The sequence below is a fragment of the Taurulus bubalis genome (assembly GCF_910589615.1).
Source record: "Taurulus bubalis genome assembly, chromosome: 11".
NCBI lineage: Eukaryota > Metazoa > Chordata > Actinopteri > Perciformes > Cottidae > Taurulus > Taurulus bubalis.
In genome coordinates, this window is record NC_136599.1 from 9616304 (window position 1) to 9634791 (window position 18488).

Consider the following 18488-nt stretch of genomic DNA (forward strand, 5'->3'; position numbering starts at 1 on the left):
AGTCAGGGATAATGTGATGCTGCAAACAATGGCTTACTGCAGAGTCATTCTAACTTTCCACATATATTGTTAATTATAATAATGTTTTTCCACTCAGATGACCGACTGACTGAGCTGAACTATAGCGCAGTAATCTGGGCAGGATTCTTACAGGCAGAGGTGTTGACAGTGGACATCTCATCCATGCTTTTAAGGCATTGTTGTTATCTCTGTGGCCAGGCTACACTTATCTCACAGAGGGAACTGTATGTGAGCAGAAACAATAGGCTTGATTGAGTGCATTCCCTAAAAGGTGTTAGGTTACACGGGCCTGCTCTATTTAATAGATGATATCTGTCTGAAGGGACTTTGCCATGTGATCTTTATCACTGGACTTTTTGAGAAATGGTGCATCATTCATACACTAATTAATGATCTGGCATGAAACTGTGATAACAGCAAATAGCCAGAGGCTGTGTGAACCAGGGTCATATCAGGGAAGAGTTGAGATGATCAAATGTTATAGTTGATAATGCAAATATTTGATCAATTTAAAATGTTCAAGTAAGTCACAAGAACGCTTCAGTGTCCACAGTCAAAACTTTCATTACCATTTGAATCTCATCCATAAGTGGTTGTACATTCATACATAGGCTCAAATGGCCCCTACTTGATTTAAAAAATAAAAGCCACAATAATGCAATTAGCCTAACAAAGAAAATGGTAATCCATGAGCCAGTATGAGTGCAGGGGTGGGATGCATCCGTAATGACCTGAGAATGCTTCTGAGGAATTTTCACACCCATAAGCTCCAGGAGAGCTAGACTAAAAATTACCACCACCACACATTCATATAGTGCTAATCTCTGTGTGGTGCAATTGAAAACAAAACACTTTATTCAAAAACATGTTTTTAAGAAAGCCTGCTTCCTGTCTCAGTCACATGTTAAAATATGACTCTAAACCTAAACCCGTTCATCAACTGGTGTAAATCATTCACACGTTCTGTATTTACAGATATCAGGGACAGTATGGTGCATTATCAGACCACCAGCAGATTCATAGCTGGGGGTGAAATTGCATATGCTAATAAAGCAGATGTCCACAGTCCTCAGCACATTCCAGCCTGCCTATAAAAACAAAGCGTCTCTCTTCCCCAAGGAGCAGAGCCCCATCTCTGACTGTCTCCAACAGCCACAAAGCTTCATATAAACATTTAGTGTTATAACCCGATGATCCCCCGGCAATACCCAGTCCCTCCCTGCCACTGTCTCTAAAACAACTGCCGCAATCCGATCTCTTCAGACCGCAGCTTCCCCTCATTTTGGGAGCATTCTGTGTGTTTGGTCAAGGTGTGGGTTCTTGTCTAAAAACTTTCCATGACACTGGAGGTTTCAGGCCACGTCCCTATGTCTCTGCTGTCCACTGTGCCCGACTCCCGCTGAATTCATCAGCCATTGTTTTCTTTGCACAGGCATTTATGATGTCACAGCAAACATAAGCTTTGTCCTCAGATGAAGGATCAGCCAGGGTTCGTGCCCTTATGGGGTCAAACAAACAGCAAATATGGACAGGCTATGACTTAGATCATGGGGTTGGGTGGACATTATGGTGGCAGAAAGAGAACTTCATTTAAGGGGGAAAAAGAAAGGGCACCAATAGGGATAAAGGCACACTTTATTTTATTTTCATTGGTACCAACACAAATAAAAGTGAATCCTTTTGCAATATAAGTTATGCTCATAGTAATACTTAAACAAGCACAGCTTTAATCTTATCTTCCTTTCCTTCTCCCGTCACCATCCCCTCTCTATTCTCGAAAAACACCACGCCATATCCAAATGAAAACATGTCCTGGGTCTGAGTCCCTCAATGTACTGAATCATCACCAGCGATGACACGGATAAATATGCAACTCGATGACCCAGACCACAGCATCTAGGACGCGAAAAACAGTTCTTGACCGTTTGCATGAGATATACAAAATGTCACTATGTTTGATAATATGGAAACAATGATCAAAAAACTAATATGATGGCGAAAAAAAGTCTTATATATGATATTTTTATATATTATATTAGTATAAATATATATGTTTTTCTATTAAGATGCTATAAAAACATTGCAGTGTTCGTCCTAATCTTTTAGTATCAACAATAATACATATGACACTTCTTTTCTAATCGTTTCTTATCATTTTTATCAAATTGCATAAGAATACATTTGGCAGCAGCAGTATTTGTGCGCATTAAGTGCTTTGAAAGCAGGGAAGGTAAACACAGACTAAAGCACACACACACACACACACACACACACACACACACACACACACACACACACACACACACACACACACACACACAATGGCTTGTGTCTGTAAAGATCAGATTTCCATCATGTTTGTTTTCTTAGGATAAGGCATGTGTTAACAAAGAAAATATTTTGCTTGCTCACAGCCATCTGTTGAAACCAGAGGAATTTCTAAAATTGTAAATAGGTTTGTTTAATTGGGACACATATAACATATACATATTCATTTAAAAAGTCAAATGTTTGAATTGTGGATCCCACCAACTGCTTATAGTTTTTTTTGCTGGCTAAACTATGGCCTCATTCTAAATGTCCACACAACCCCACTGAACCCCATTTGTCTGTATCGTTATATCAGCTTTACAATTCCAGTTCTTCCCAAGCATGAGTTAATTTAATTATTGCTTTAGAACAATCTAATCGCTCTATGATGGCCGGCCGGCAATGAAAACAAAAGTCGAACCACACAAAAAGTGACTGTCCTGCACTCCAAGCGATGAGAACGTGGATAGAGAAAACACAAAGCAACATGCTGACATGTGAGAACGACCAGAGGCTGTCACAAAACTGAGCATAAAAAAACAACAAAAAAACAACAAGTCCTGTATCCCTGCAGAGCTAAACCTGATGGCACAAGGCACACACTTAGCCACTGTTCCCAACACAACTTGCATCCCACAAAGAAAAAAAATGGAATAAAAGGAAACAATTGAGCAATTGTTCCCGCTTCAATACATGGCACCATGTGCGCGGTTAAAACCATGCAAACATTCATTTGTTTAGGGTAGTGGCACAGAAACAGGGCTGGGAAAACAATGTCTTTGTTTCCGAACCATAAAAGCTGATAGCTGCTTATTTGCATTCACAAGATCACACTCAGCGCTCATTGCTAAATTGGGAAACCCACATCGTTATGAAGGACTTTGTTAAAAAAGGCACTGGCTCTGTGTTGGAGGGCAGGAGATACTGTAGCGGGCCTTTGTCCATCAAAGGACTTTTATGGGCTTTGGCTCTCTCACCCCAGCCATTGCCTATTGGCTCAAAATTATACTTATTTTTCTGCCCCCTGAGGACTGCTTTTAAACTGCTGCTTTCAATCTTAAAGAAACAACAAAAGAGCCTGTCAGGTTAATGCTTCCTGACAACCCAAGATAGACAAAAAAGACAAAGACAACACCCTAAACACTCAAATGAAAACCAGGAAAAAGAACGAGACAAAGCTTTCAAGAAATGCCAAACAACCTTAACCCTAAAATGTTGCATGATTTTGTTGAGAGAAAAAGAAGAAATAGAATCTGAAACACACAACCACCCACAGAGGCTCTCACAACCTGAATTCGCCCTAAAGTTATGCTATTGATTCCCCCCACGGGACACAATAGCCTAATTATGTCTTAGCAAATAATCACATTGCATTCAGAAAGGCAAATCAAAGCGTCGTTTTTGTTACATGGCTGATCAATTCGCTCCATCGGGTTGCATTTCTATCACACAGACAAAAAGAACTAAACAGAGACAAGATAAAAGCCTGCAGCGCACCGAGGAATCAAAACTCACTTAAGATGTCAATAGTGTCAGTAAAAAAGATGCCTGCATCGGAAAACAAATCCATATCAATACTTTGCCAATCAGTTAATTTCATTAAGGCATTCAGTGCCATTTACTGATGGGATAGCGAATTGTGTGCAAACAAAGGAAAGGTCAGAAATGTATAGTTGAAGTGACAGATTGCACTCGGAGGAGAGCGGTGTGAAAAACAGTTTGCACTCAGTGGCTGTCTGAACGATTTATAACCACCTCTGATGAAAGAAATGAGCCGTAATACGAAGTTCATTCAGGTTTATTTTACAGTCCTTTGACATGTTCACACTATTTAAAGTACCTGTCCTCTTTTGCCAAAGCGTGTGTGTTGATCTGGCTCTGCTTGTTGTCCTGCGACCACCTGGTTCTCTCTGGAAATGTTTATGTCCAGAAGGAATGCATCACAACTTACGATTTCTTTAAGCAGCTGTGAGTGGAAATGGCTTTTTGGGGAGACATTTATGGCCCCCATTCAAAGGCCGACATCTCAAACACAGGAAGGAAGGAACTGAGAAGAAGTGCAATACAGTATTAGGAGGTCTGTTTAAAAAAAGAAAAAGTTCAAGACTTTATGATAGAAAGGATGCAATATTGTCTGTTTCGAAAACCTTAAATTAAGGTGACATATTCATTGATAATGCAACCCACCAAAATATAGGTGAGCATGATTGTAACATTTCAAACTCCCCCCACAAGCTCTAAAGATGTTTTAGCTCATAGAAGAAGCACTTAACTCACCTATGTCGTCACATGTGGAACAGGACAGAGAGAGAGAGAGAGAGAGAGAGAGAGAGAGAGAGAGAGAGAGAGAGAGAGAGAGAGAGAAAGAGAGAGAGGGAGAGGGAGGGGCTGCTCCTCAAGGGTGCTCAGGATTAGGGCCTGGAAGTCTGTTAGATAATAGATCAAAGAGATACACCACAGAGCACTTCTTACTTTCCCCACATAACGCTCATCTTCATACATGATGGAATTCCAGGAGCTTTTTTTTGTTCTTTTTTTTGTTGCAATTCCACCTGAAGATCAAACAAGACTTTGGTCCTTGAATCAAACACAATGTTGAAAAGGTTTTACCGCGGATTATAATATAAATGTGAGCTCAAGTGCAGGAACTGACAATGCAGGAGCAGAATTTAGCCCGGTCCAGACCAAACGACCAATCACAATATGGTGCTCCGTATGAATACAGGTTATCACAAAGAACACTTTTCACGTGCTAAACGCTCCGAAGTTGTGATGGATAAGTTGGTTATTAATTGTGGGAAGCAGAGCAAATCAAATATCTACTGTGACTTAAAGGAGGCCATTACAAGCAAAGGTCCTGCATTAAAAAAATTTAAAAGTATGAAAGTATCATCAGCAGAATGTAGACTTCTTAAAGTAAGAAAAGTTAAATTGTAAAGCAGGACGACCCCTTACTTAACATATTACATTACTGGATTACTATTAGGGCTACTGATTCATGGAAGCAGAACGTTAATGTTGCATTGGGCCTAATTTTGAATACTTTGAAGTATTTCAGTAGTTTAATCTGTAACAGTGCATCAAATCTTATAAACTGATGATATGTTTTAGAGGTTGAATCCGAAAGAGTTTAGTTTGACATTTTGGAAAATGTGATTATCTGCTTTCTTACAGAGAGTTAGATGAGAAGATCGATACAACTGTTAACAGAGATCTAAGCATCAATGTTTAATGTCCAACTCTCAACAATAAAGCAAATATGCGTATTTTACATAGTGTCAGACTATTCCTTTAATCAGCTCAGTAACTAGTAGGTTAGCGAACGAATAGCTGACAGAGAAATGTAGTAACAAGTATAGTACTGCCCTCATAAATGTAGTGAAGTAGAAGTGTAAGTATCATAAAATGGTAGTACTCATGAAAAGAATCACTACAAAGTAAAGCACTTACGGTACTTTGTTACATTCTACCATTAATCCAGCAATTCATTGAAAATGTACCGCCACTCACAGACCATAAACAGAGCAGAAAAAAAGGCAACAATTCAAATATAGAGAACGCAATCTAAAACTTAAATGTAAAGCAACAAAAGGGACAGGGTCTTTATATGCTTTTTCCTCTTTTGCAACACAAACCATTGTGAGGTGAAACGTCGGTTTGTAGAAAGTCCTCCATCAAACAAACTTCATCCGAGTTTGTGGCCATGCTGCGTCTGCATCAGCAGAGCCATTAGTGCCGAGGGACGAGAAGGAGATCAATGGTCATCTGTTCACAGGAGACTCCTATTCAGGTGCAGCCTTCAATCTCTGCAAATACTAAGTGCTGACGACTGAGTGTAAAAATGGCCACAATAATGGATTGCCAAAAGGAAGACAGGCACTTTATTGAAAAATCTATTGGCAGAGCAACTTGGCTTTTAGAAACTAAGACCTTCATATGCAATCTAATGTTTTCTCCAAAAAAACATCTACATCGTGGATTCAAAATGAGGACTTGAAAATGCTTAATTTCTAAAAGAAAAAAGCTACACATACAGAATATGTATTATTAACACTGCAACGCGTCACAATTTCAGAGTGAGCTTCCCCGACCCGTTTCACTCTGCTGCCACCTAGAGGACAATTTGGAGAAATCCATGGCACAAAAACGTTCAATTTCAAGTTGTGTCCAATTCAGGCTTTATTCTTATTTATTCCTTTTTTTCCTGAAGCTGTTGCCTAAAATAAACCTCCTTTTTTAATAAATAATTAATTACATTTAAAGTATTTTTTTCTATTCAATTTTGTTTCATTTTGATGCCTCAAAACATAACCCTTGCATATAGAATATGCAAAATGATGTCCAAATGAGTAACTTTTACATTTTAAAGTTATTCTGTAATATTGTGCTCGAACAACAAAACCATTACTTCTCCAAAGTCAACCGTATTGTTAATTCAGTGGTCAATGATTAAATTGCTAGAAGCAAAAAAGCAGTTATTGGTAACAGCCTGCACATATGTAACCTTTGGACCGAAGAGTTCATACTAGCAAAGAAATAAGAAATAGCTTATGATGCAGTTTACAGTCTTTCAATTTTCAGAAAAACACACCGAGCCCTCCACTCACTGAGGGATGCCTTCCATTGTGTGTGTATCTGCGTAAAGTGTGTGAGAAGAGAGCTGCTCTATCGTGTGCTGCGGCTGAGTGGACACTATTAGTGGAACACCGTGGATGACCACATTCTGGCTGCAAAGGCTGATGTTTGGCACCAGCAGCGCACTTTCCTCACAGGGTAAGGCACTCCCCCCGACCGCTACTACCCCCGCTGGCTTAGACATGTCCTCCGATGGACCGCACACCGCGTTGGTTGGAGTTGCTGTCGGCACCATGGCGGCGTTCCCTTCGGTCACCACTGTCACCTCCGTGCCACCCTCCTGGATCAAGGCGTTGAGGCCCTCCAGCTCTGAGCAGGTTGTGATGAAAGTCTGCGTGTCGCTGCTGGCGTCCTGAGCGGTGATGGCGGTCTGCAGCAGGGCCTGGTGGAGCGGGTTGTTGGCGTCGCCGGGGCCGAGCTGCGTCAACAGGACCGTCTGAGTTTCTAGGGTGGCCTCTGCAGTCTGGGACAACCCGAGGGGTTGCATTGGTGCGAGCAAGTTCACCTGCTGGATCATGGAGTTGACAACCATGTCCTGGCTTTCCGGGCTGAGCAGGACCATGCTGGTCTTATGCGGACTATCCACACCAGCTGGAATTAAGGAGTTCTCCTGGCCCAGAGGGTGAGATACGATGATTTTGAGCTGTGCGCTGCTGTAAGGAGCCATTGAGTCAGAATGGATAGGAACCTCGAGCTGGGTGTTGCAGACAGGAACCAAGTGGACATCCGCCGGGGCGGAGAGCTGGAGCTGAAACACATTCTGAGTGTCTCGATGCTGCTTCTTGTGGCTCCGCAGGGAGTCCTCCCTCACAAAGGAAGCGTCGCACGAGTCACAACAGAACGCTCGAGCCGCTTCTAGTTTGGCCCGGTACCTGGAGCCGACAGGCTTCGGGGAGTCCCCTCCTCCGTTTTTCCCTCCGACCCTGCCACCGCCGCCTTTTTCAGGCTTATCCGAGTGGCACTTCCTTTTGTGGATGACGAGGTTGCTGCGCTGCTTGGAGGCAAAGTTGCAGAAGTCACATTTAAAGGGCCGATCCTCTGAGTGGATCCTCTCGTGGACTTTGAGCGCCCCCTTGCTGGCGCAGGAATAAGTGCACATGGAACACTGGATGGGCTGAATGGGTTGGTGTTCTCGCGTGTGCTCCCGCAGAGCAGTCTTGCTGGCACACTGGAAGGCACAGTGCGCACAGTGGAAGGAGTTCTCGGTGCCATGCTTGATCTGAATGTGAGATTTCAGGTTGCCTTTCATGGCGCAGCGGTACTCACAAAAGTTACACTTGTATGGTTTTTCCCCGGAGTGAATCCGGATGTGCCTCTTCAGGTCCGAGTTGATTTTGAACTTTGCGTCACACTGTTGGCACTGGAAAGGCGCATCACCTTGGAATGACATCAAACAAAACGACAGGATAAAAAAAAACACACAATTATTCTCAATGATTTGATTCCCAAAAAAATACAACATCATCCTGCAGTTGCAGGACCATTGTGGATGTGTGACTACCTACCAGTGTGTGAGCGCAGGTGGACGGTGAGTTGGCTGGAGTTGCGGCTGGCGTAAGGACAGATCTGGCACTTAAACGGCCGTTCATCGTAGTGGATGCGCAGGTGCTTCTTCAAACTGCTGCTGTCTGCTGCGGCGTAGGGACAGTGCTTACACTTGTGCGGCTTCTCGCCCGTGTGTGAGCGGCTGTGCATGTTGAGCTTGTCCCGCCGACTGAAGCGTTTGTGGCACAGCTCACATTCAAATGGCTTCTCACCTGTATGACAAAAACATGTCAATATCTGATTCTTCTTAAATGAAGCAAGAGAGACTCAGATGTGCAAAGCGTTGACATACCGGTGTGGGTTTTGAGATGCCGCTCCATGTCTTTTTGGCCATACTGCGTCTTGAAAGTGCAACCTGTAGATCAACAGAAATAGTGCTTTTACAAGGTGTGCGTGTGTTGCCTCTGTGCTTGTGGAAAGTCAATCTAAAAGAGTCCTAAATAAATAACAGCTAATGACATGGGACTTGGCAGGAAGTACCGTTTCCCCTGCTTGGCAACCGAAAAGAGCGAATGTGTTACAGTCGTAAACGGCGTGAGGCACTAACCTGAGAAACAGCAGCTGTGTCTCTTTGAAGTCAGGGAAGGTTTTAATTTTTTGGAAGGTGTTTTCTGTGCTTTGGTCAGGATCTTTTTAACACCTCTCATAACACACGTCTGGTAGGTTTCCTCGAAAACAAACTCAGTGCTGGAATCTGAGCAGCACAAGAATATGACAGGATGTGAGGGCACGAGACAGGAAGACTGAGAGTCAAATATGCGTGCAAACTATTGACAACAAATACAGAAGTGTAGTATTTACCGGTGGTTGCAGTGGTGACTGATGTGTCAGAGGTTGGTAGGGAGCATCCATTTTGCTTATGGGCGAGAAAGACCTCAAAATTATTATACTGCTGCTTGCAGAAGCCACAGATATGGATGTCTGGACTCAATTCCACCACAACAGGATGTCCTGCACCGACATAGGAAGGCAGAAAGCACAGAAAATAACCGATATTAATAGAAAGTTGCATGATATACGTGTGTGAAACTGGCAAAAAAAGATGACTGCAATATATCATATATATAAATTATAACTGGGATGTTCGAGTTTTGGGTATAGTTAGGGATCCATTTTCTTTACCTTCGGCGTTGTATGTTGCCATTTTCGAGCTTGTTTTGATGGGGGATCAACTCATCTTCTGGCTCCTCAAAGCCGACACAACGTCCACCATGTTGTTTAACTCTACCGGCTCGAGTGGAGACACAGCCAGCGCAACTATTATCATAGTTCAAAACGCGAGATACACCGCAGTTTGGATATCAATTGCAACAATCGTGTACTTCTCTAACAACTGATACAAATCGGTTTTTACGACATGTTACGGGGGGTTTACGGCTGCAAGCGCTGTGTCCGGGTGACGTCACATGATGCTTTTATAACTATGGGAAAAATCTAAATTACCTCCCCTCAGCATTTACGCCCGACAACAGGATAAAAGTGGCGTGTTTGTTTTGTTACATGACTATTGTTGTAATAATACTTTAATAGAATTTTATATTTCGTGCTATTTGATTTTCTTAAGAATTGTATATATTATTAATTTGGACAAGACCACAGCAAGTGTAAGCCTGATGTCCCCCCCTCTGTATTCTGCCTGTGCATCAGGTTACACGCCGTCTTATGGAAGTCTTAATTGTGAAACAAATATATATATATATATATATATAAAACAACATCCAAGATGGCTAAATATTTAGTAAGTGGAGTCATTGACATAAGGTATTTACGAGTCCCTGAATGCAGCACTACCATAGTAGCGAGTAATTGGGATTCAGCTACGGGGCCACGTTGGTCCTGAAATGTTATTTAAATTACTTTTTTCAAAGTACAGCAGGCTTTCTCATACAACACCTTAACATGTAACGTTAAACCTTCAACTCTGAGGGAGAGAAAGGCCGTTAAGTCAACGTTACTGCCACCTGTCGTTTTGAAAGTCCAATGAAAAGAGCTTACCAACCATGCATACTTAAACTATTCGTTTTCTGAACGATACACATTTTATCTGACACAGTCCGACGTTTGCTTGCTTTGTTTAGTGGCTGCAACGTTAGCACATTTCAGAATATAGCCGTATCCCTTGCTTTTGCACCTGCAACGACTTCAAGGTAAGCTTTCAGATGTAGCAATTGCTGTAGGGCACTTAAATATACATACCCTACTCAACCGTCTCTCAAGTAAGGACAATTTACTGAATTGTTGGGGTGAGTGAATGAGAATGCCTTTTTCCCTTATGCCAGAGCACTCGTGCTAGTGTGAATAAGCCATGAAAGTGACTGACATACAGCTCCATTTTCAGTGGCAGGTCCTTAACTGCCTGATTGCCACTGTGAAGCTCAGGAATTTCCTTACGCTGACTTTCCTGCGTGGCAAAGGCACAGGACTGATTTCTTCCCTGCTGAAACAGCATATCCTTGAGACAGACAGACGCACCAACACTCACACACACAAGGCAGGGCCTCTCATGGCCTGCCAAACAAATCTGACTATTTGATTACTGCTGCCTTTGAATTGGATTCTGTCAGGATTGTCCCCATATATTCAACGACATGTATGGGAACAATTTGTCATATTTGTAGACAGCTACTGTTTTTGTTTCTTCTTCTGGACATCTGGTAAATTAATGACCGATGAAAAACACATGAAAAGGAGATGATTAAATACATAATTTCATCTGACCGAAGAGTCACCCCCCAAACCCAGTAGAGTTAAATGCACATCAATGACCGTAAAAAAAAAGACTCATGTTATTCCCCTAGCCAGTGGAGAACATTATGTTATCTACTTTAATCAAAACTTTATTGTTTACAATCCAAAGAATTGTACATCTTTTAAACATTTACATTCACTTTTCAAACTTATGATTCTTAAGAGCGAGCAATTTTATCACTTAATTATTAGGTTTTATTTTATAGGAAGCACCCACAAATTGTAATGCGTTTCTATACAGATACTTGCAGTAGGACTGCAACTAGCTATATTAATTATTGATTAGGATGCACATTTTATAGATTAAAAGAAAAAAAAACGTCACATTTGAATATTCTGAACCACTACCGTCTTGCCCCTTTTGCTTGAAAAATGACTGAAATGATTAATGACCAATCAGACTTTTTTTATAATTATTTTACTGTCGATTGACTTATCAATCAAGTGACCAACTAAACTCTAATTCACACCAATGCCAACCTCAACTGGTAAAGTATGTATGTCAGTAACTGTTTTGGCACTAGAGTTAAAGGGACAGTTCACCTTTTCTTCTCACCTACAGTGCTACTTATCAATCTGAATTGTTTTGATGTGAGTTGCCTAGTTTTAGAGATATCGGCCGTATAGATGTCTGCCTTCTCATGAATATAATGGGACTATATTGCACTGGGCTTGTGGTGCTCAAAGTCTGAAATTGCTCAGAAAGGTCTGTGGATTACCCGGGTCATAATTTCTGCCAAGAGACATTGCTGTTGACTTTCAAGGTATTTTCTTTTTGGTGCTTTAAGCATCACAAGCCGAGTGTCATATAGTCCGATTGTATTCAAGAGAAGGCAGACATCTCTTCGGCAACTCACACCAAAACAATCTAAATTGAGTAGTAGCTCTGCAGGTAAGAGGGAAAAAATTCCCATTCTTTGTGTTTGAGGTGAACTGTCCCTTTAAGGGGTACTCTGAACAATGAGCTCCTTTTCATTTGTTGTACTCAGAAACAAAGTACCATTTGGACATCCTGCTGTGCCAAGTCTAATTTGTAGACTTGCTGCATTCCCATTCATTGAGATGCCCGAAAATTCAGTGAGTGATGTAATGTCCCTCTTTCCCCCAATGAGACAAGGGCAACAATAGGGGGGAGTGCCTCTGTCACATTATTTTCCCCCACCGAGGCACGCCAGCTGCTTACAGTTGCTTAATGGCTACGAGCTGTCACAAGGCATCACAGCCCGCTGCCACACAGGAGCGGCAGATGCTTTAATTGCACAATGACTTGTAGGTTGTCAACAGCAATTATACCGGGCTTCCACCTGAGGGCACCCAAAGAACACGTCTCCTCACTTCACTGGCAAGACACAAGCCTCAGAAGCTGGCTGCGACACACAAACCTGATCTCTGAGTCTCGCTTCTGTCCAGACAAGAGCCGCAGACCGATTCTCCAAGTCTCCTTTTAGCTTAATGGTTTATCCATGTGCCGCAATAACCTGGGCAGGTTTGTCAGATAGCAGGCCCAGGACCCCAAATTCATATTTAGGCATAAAATATTTATCTAGCTTTGTCACCTTAGGGCCCGCTGCTCACCGTGCTGCGGCAGGTCGTGGTGTGCAGCGTTTGAGTAATTTTGCTCATTATTAATTCATGTCATATTTTTTTCTTTTCTTTTGCAATTCAGGGAAGGCTCATTCGCCGCTGCCAGCCCTAAGATGATTATCATTAAGAGGAGGCAAATAAAATGGTGAGTTCAAAGCTATGTTGCAATATGCTTCAGCCCACATTGGTTCAAGTTGTGTGTGTTGATAGTTTGTTATACAATGTATTTTATATAGTTTATTCTATTCATAGACGGCACTGAAATTATAATCAAGCAACTCTGAAACCAAACGCACACAGTGACCTTCTGTTTGTGTCATGTCAAATTGAATGGGTAAAAGATGTCCCGAGTCCCGTTGTTTTGTTTTGAGCCATAAGACAAATTATACACACATGTATGAATTCCTTTGGTCCACAGCTGCCATCTCCGCATCAGATAAAACAGAGCCAAAGTCTGGGAACCATCACATGCCTCCAACACTCCCACTTCATCATATAAAAAGACAGTGCACACACAATTGCGCGCGCACGCACACACGAGCGAGCGAGTGCAGCAGGGCTCTACACAAAAGGCGCACATGCTCACACGCAAAACAGCGCTATGCTCTTTGTATCTGCCAACTGATGCAGATGATAGGGCTGCAGATGAGTGCAGGCTAACCAGAGACTAGCGGGTACATGTGGCTTCATAGACAATAGCAGGCCATAAAGCCTGAGAAGGAGAATATTCAACCCTTAGAAACATGCGGGGGTATGAATGTAGACACAATTGCATTTTATTATGTAGTATAACATTTTTGATGTCGATATGAAAGCTTGGCCGAATATTAATGTGGCCATAGTGTCGGGTTTATGCAATGTGAATGTTGCCAAGAGGAATACAAATGTTCTTCTTCAGAAATAAAAGTGTGTTTCTATTAAAACTGAAGTCTTTTTTTAGTGAAGTTTGCTGTGGAAGGGAGGTACTGTAGGTGCCTTGTATTTATAGTGTCAGTAGGGGGTGTCCAAAATCAGGCTAGAGAAAGAGACCCTGTGCTTGTTTGAAGCGGCACACGAGGCGGTGCTCCAGTTTGTAGCAGCTGACATTTTGGAACCAGTGGGTCAGCAAAATGGAGAAGCCACAGAGATGTATCAAAACCAGTGAGACTTTTGATTACAGGATGGTTGCGTGTTATTTATTGCTTTTGCTTTTTCTTTTCTTCATAGTGAGTCCTAATTACGGTGACTCTTTGACATTATTGCACAAGCTGACGTTCAGGTGTTGCTTTCTACTTCCAAGTAGGACGGAGCAGGAAAAAAAACTAAGTCACATGGTTGGATCTACGAAGCCAAATCTAAACAAAAGATGCTACATGTGTATGCGCGCGCATGATGTGCGAATGTGTGTTGTCGATGATGTCACGATGGCGGAGGGAATCTTGATAGTTAGACAGATAACAATGAGGATGGCCTATTCACGCTCTCGACACACACCTACAGACACACTCGTGGGTACACACTCGGCATCATCATCGTCACAGAGGGAGAAAGGCTCATAATTGGACAGAGGTGTCTGTAGATAATGAAGCCAGACCTCACACCTGCCAAACCTTGGGGATTTCACTTGACTGGCCACTTAAATCTTCCTCACTCTGCGGGTCTGGAGGGCAAGAGAGTGAGTAAGGAACTAATGGAAAAAAGCACGCGCTACAGGGAGGATCCCTGTCAGCATGAGTGTAGCGTGGACCCACCCCCCCAACACACACACACACACACGACCCATCTAGCTCAGCCCCCACAGCTCGTTCCATACAGCACCCACCTCACTTCACTTCACTGTAAATCCTCTGGTGTCAAGGATTTCAGACAGAAATGGGGAAATGCTGCACCAGCTATTTTGTTTCAAACTCTCAAAACACTCGCTTCTCCCAAGTTGTCTTTGGTGACAGCGTTGTGTGCGGGAAGCGTATTGTGCCAGCTTTTAGCGGGGTGTCATTCGATGTGCTGAAAGGGAAATCGGATAGACGCTTCAACGGAGAAACACTTCTATATAGAAAGTTTACCTGACAGTCATCAGTGAAGGCGTGACACCATATCAGTGGTAGCAAAAAGCTACACCAATTAGGGATGGAGTTTACCCCGACAAAATCTTAACAATTTATGAGAAACAAAATGGAATTTCACTCCGTCTTTCAACATGGCTTGATCCTTAATGAAGGCTTGGAGATCATTGTCATACAAATGAGGTGTGGATATAGCACCAGAAGAGGAGATGCTATGCTCCTCTATTCTATAAGCACAAAGACAGCAGTGAGACACAGCAGGGGGTATCAGTCTTTGTTAGCTTGTCATGAAGTCAGCCATGTCAGCCTTTACATACTTGGTTGTGTCTGCTGTCAAAAGGTTGTAGTGATAAATGGTGAGAATCAATAACTTTGTAGTGCTAACAGACACAAATGGAGACTGGTAGCGTTGCTTGTGGGTTAGCTGCACCCAGATGGCCGTGGTATATCTGTCATATTTTCTTTTTTATTCTGCAGATATTGGATAAAAAGGATAAACACTCGCTTGTCAAAATCTGCTGTCTCGGGAAGTTGTTTTGTGCCTCCGCTGCTTCCCGAAGTCAAGCCATGCATTAAAACTTTGACTTTCGGGCTAAAGCAAGGTTACTTGGAGGACCTCAATCATATTTCTCGGTGCTGATAAATACGGATACAGACGCAGTCGTGATTCCTGATGGAGATCTCCATGCACATCTGTGTGTATATGCTGCAGCAGCAGCACACAGTCACTCAGAGAAGTTGTTATGTGTCAGTGAAACTGCATACAATGCATACAGCTGGCAGATTCATAGCAGGATAATGACACAACCGCACAATATTCAATTGGGTGCAAAATGTGAATGAATTCTAAAATCAACCCCGTTTGACTGCGGGCTCTCATTCAACATGAGAGCAGCCAGAAAACCTTGCCCAGTGTCGTCCGTCATCTTGGGATACTTTTGGGTTTAATTTTCCAATGTCCAGGCCAGGTGGGAAGGTAAATGAGCCCAGGTGGTTCGCCCCGGCCTGCGGTACCCAGGAGGGAAGCCTTGCAATCAGCAGCAACAAAAACTAGCATCCATGGTGACGGACATGTCCAGCTCATGTCTGCGCTCTAAGTGCCGAGCACACTGCGGTGACGGCCCATCCTCCACTGTGATAGATTACAGATAAACTAAAAGCTGTGTGAGCAAAGCCAGATTTGGGAAACGGGCATGTAACCGTAGACCCTGGATCCTCACGGTCACGTCTTTTACCAGCTTGAACTGCCACAGGAAGACACTTTTAGTAGTTTGCTAATGTGGATCTTCTTTCCAAATTGCGACGATAAGCAACGCTGAAATGCTCCCTGAAATGAAATCACGCGGAAACCGAAAGCTTATCAAGATGAAACTGTGCAATAATACAAGAATTATCCATCACCATCCATCATGTATTTGTTTGCAGGAAACAGATTACATGGATCTTAATTGAAATATTATTTTACCTTCATTTGAATTATTTATGCGGTTGCTGACTAGATTCATACCTCAGAGAAAAACATGAACACATTATGTGATGCAAGAATATGTGTGTGTGTGTGTGTGTGTGTGTGTGTTTGTGTGTATTCGTGAGCATTTCTCATATATTATTCAAAGTGTAGAGTCGGAATGTGGTCTTATCCATATGAAGTATATCAAAGGGCCTGTCTTTGATACAATTTACTTGAGATCCACTGGCCAGAGCAGAGCTGTCCATCGGCCTACCATTGCTAATGAGATCGGGGGGTAAAACAGAGAGTGGTGGGCTGGCTGTCATCCGCTAGGTGATGGTTTTAAGACTAAGCAGTGATACTTCATTAATTAACCTTCACATTCTATGTAGATCTGCTCATCAAGATGCAGTTAATTAAAGAAAGGTCATTCCAAGGGCTGCCGGGAAGCGGCATTATTACAATGGAGGGATGGCACTGCTTTGAGCGAGATAACACAGGGGAGGGGGCAGGGAGAAGGCGATCACCCAGCCACTACTAAAATGGCAGACGACTTGCCAAAGCCAGTTTCTGAACTCCTGACTGCAGAACACCTCAGTACGGGGGGGGGGGGAAAGGTTTCTGTTAGCTGTTTTTGTTTATATTTCTTACATTCTGTTTTTTTATTTTTCTATTTAGATAGATTTCGTTGAAAAGCTCTAATGGAGAAAGGCTAAGTAAAATATTCATTACACTCAATCGACAGCATCTATCTTTTAGCATGTCAGTGAAGTTTTTCTACTCTTCTATTTCGCAGCACCGTGTCTTCGCTGCCAATTTCTTGGATGAATTCCACTTATTCTGACCTTGCTCAGTGTAGAGAAAAAACTAAAAGAAGGCCATCTTGAGTAAATAAAAGGCCAGGAACCAAGGAGGACATAAAATAGTTATGTGTCATATCTGTAAGTGAAATCCCCTTCTCGGGGGGTGACTTATTCATTTCTTATTTCGGCCTTATCTATCTATATATCTATCTTTGTCACTGCCTGCTAAAGCGCTGCTCAAAAATGGGTTGCCTTGTTTTGGAAGTGGACCAACTAAGTACTGTGTTTTGTCAGAAATGACGCTGGCATATAAAAATGTTCAATCAGGAAGTTTGTGTTGTGCCGGGCTGCATTACTGCCAAATGGATAGAGACAGTAAGAGGCGGTATGAAATAATCCGTCTGTAGAATTGCCTCTCAGCCAATCAAATAAGTGAGATCGGACTTAGTCTTACAAATGGCTTTCTACAATGTTTTTGCCAAGCCTTATTTTTTGATGATGCTCCCCCACCCCCGCCCCCCATCTCTCTCAGCACTGTCTTGTTTGGAACCTTGGCGTCAGTTTTTCAAAATGTTGCTCTCCTGCAAAATTGTAGCGGGACATCAGCTCCTCCCCCGTGTCCACTCAGTCCTCGGGCAGTCATCCCTGAGTGTCTTTTGGCATCGCTTCCAATGGCAGGTGTAGAGACAAACGAGAGTCGGTGCGTGCAAGCGCGCACACGCACGCATTCAAGCGTGTGTCTGTCTGTGTGTGTGTATACGTGTGTGTATACATCCCTCCCACCCTGCTACGATACAGTAACTGCTGACCCCGGACACAGTGCCATTATGGCAGACGAGGCAGGGCTCCCCTGGCAGCGGCTGGGGCGGCTGGTTGCTAGGTGGAGAGACATTACCGCGGGCCTCTGCAATAATTTATCCTAAGAGCGCGGCGAGCCGTCATGTAGCCCCTGACAGAGAGCTGCAGTACTTTATCAGCCTGCCTGTAAATCAGCCATGTGTGGGTGCAGACGGCAACATTGTTTGATCTCTTTCAGACACTCTAATAATCTGCTCCCCTTTGATTGATACCTTCACACAACAAAGCACATTACACCAGCAAAGCACAGCAGCACACTGTGTGTGTGTGTGTGTGTGTGTGTGTGTGTGTGTGTGTGTGTGTGTGTGTGTAAAAAGTGTGCGTGTCCGTGCGTCTTTCTGGTGGTCATCAGTATTGCCAGTGGCCTGGGGAGGGAGAGGGAGGGGATGAATGAGTCTTCTGCAGAAACACAGGGTCATTTGGAGTCTCTAAACCAATGACAGGCTAACGGGTTCACAAAACGATCACTGGATGAAGGGAGGGGCAGGGAGA

General features: G+C 43.0%; 1 protein-coding gene across 1 annotated transcript; it reads right to left on the reverse strand.

Annotated features, from left to right (window-relative positions):
* Positions 1-6836: 6836 nt before the first annotated feature.
* On the reverse strand, positions 6837-9655 carry zfp64 (zinc finger protein 64 homolog (mouse); the record flags this gene model as incomplete). The annotated part of the gene is made up of 6 exons (XM_079226521.1): positions 6837-8343; positions 8472-8723; positions 8804-8866; positions 9059-9205; positions 9313-9462; positions 9634-9655. 6 exons carry the CDS (start codon positions 9653-9655, stop codon positions 6935-6937), a joined length of 2043 nt encoding a protein of 680 aa, XP_079082647.1. The 3' UTR covers positions 6837-6934.
* Positions 9656-18488: the final 8833 nt, after the last annotated feature.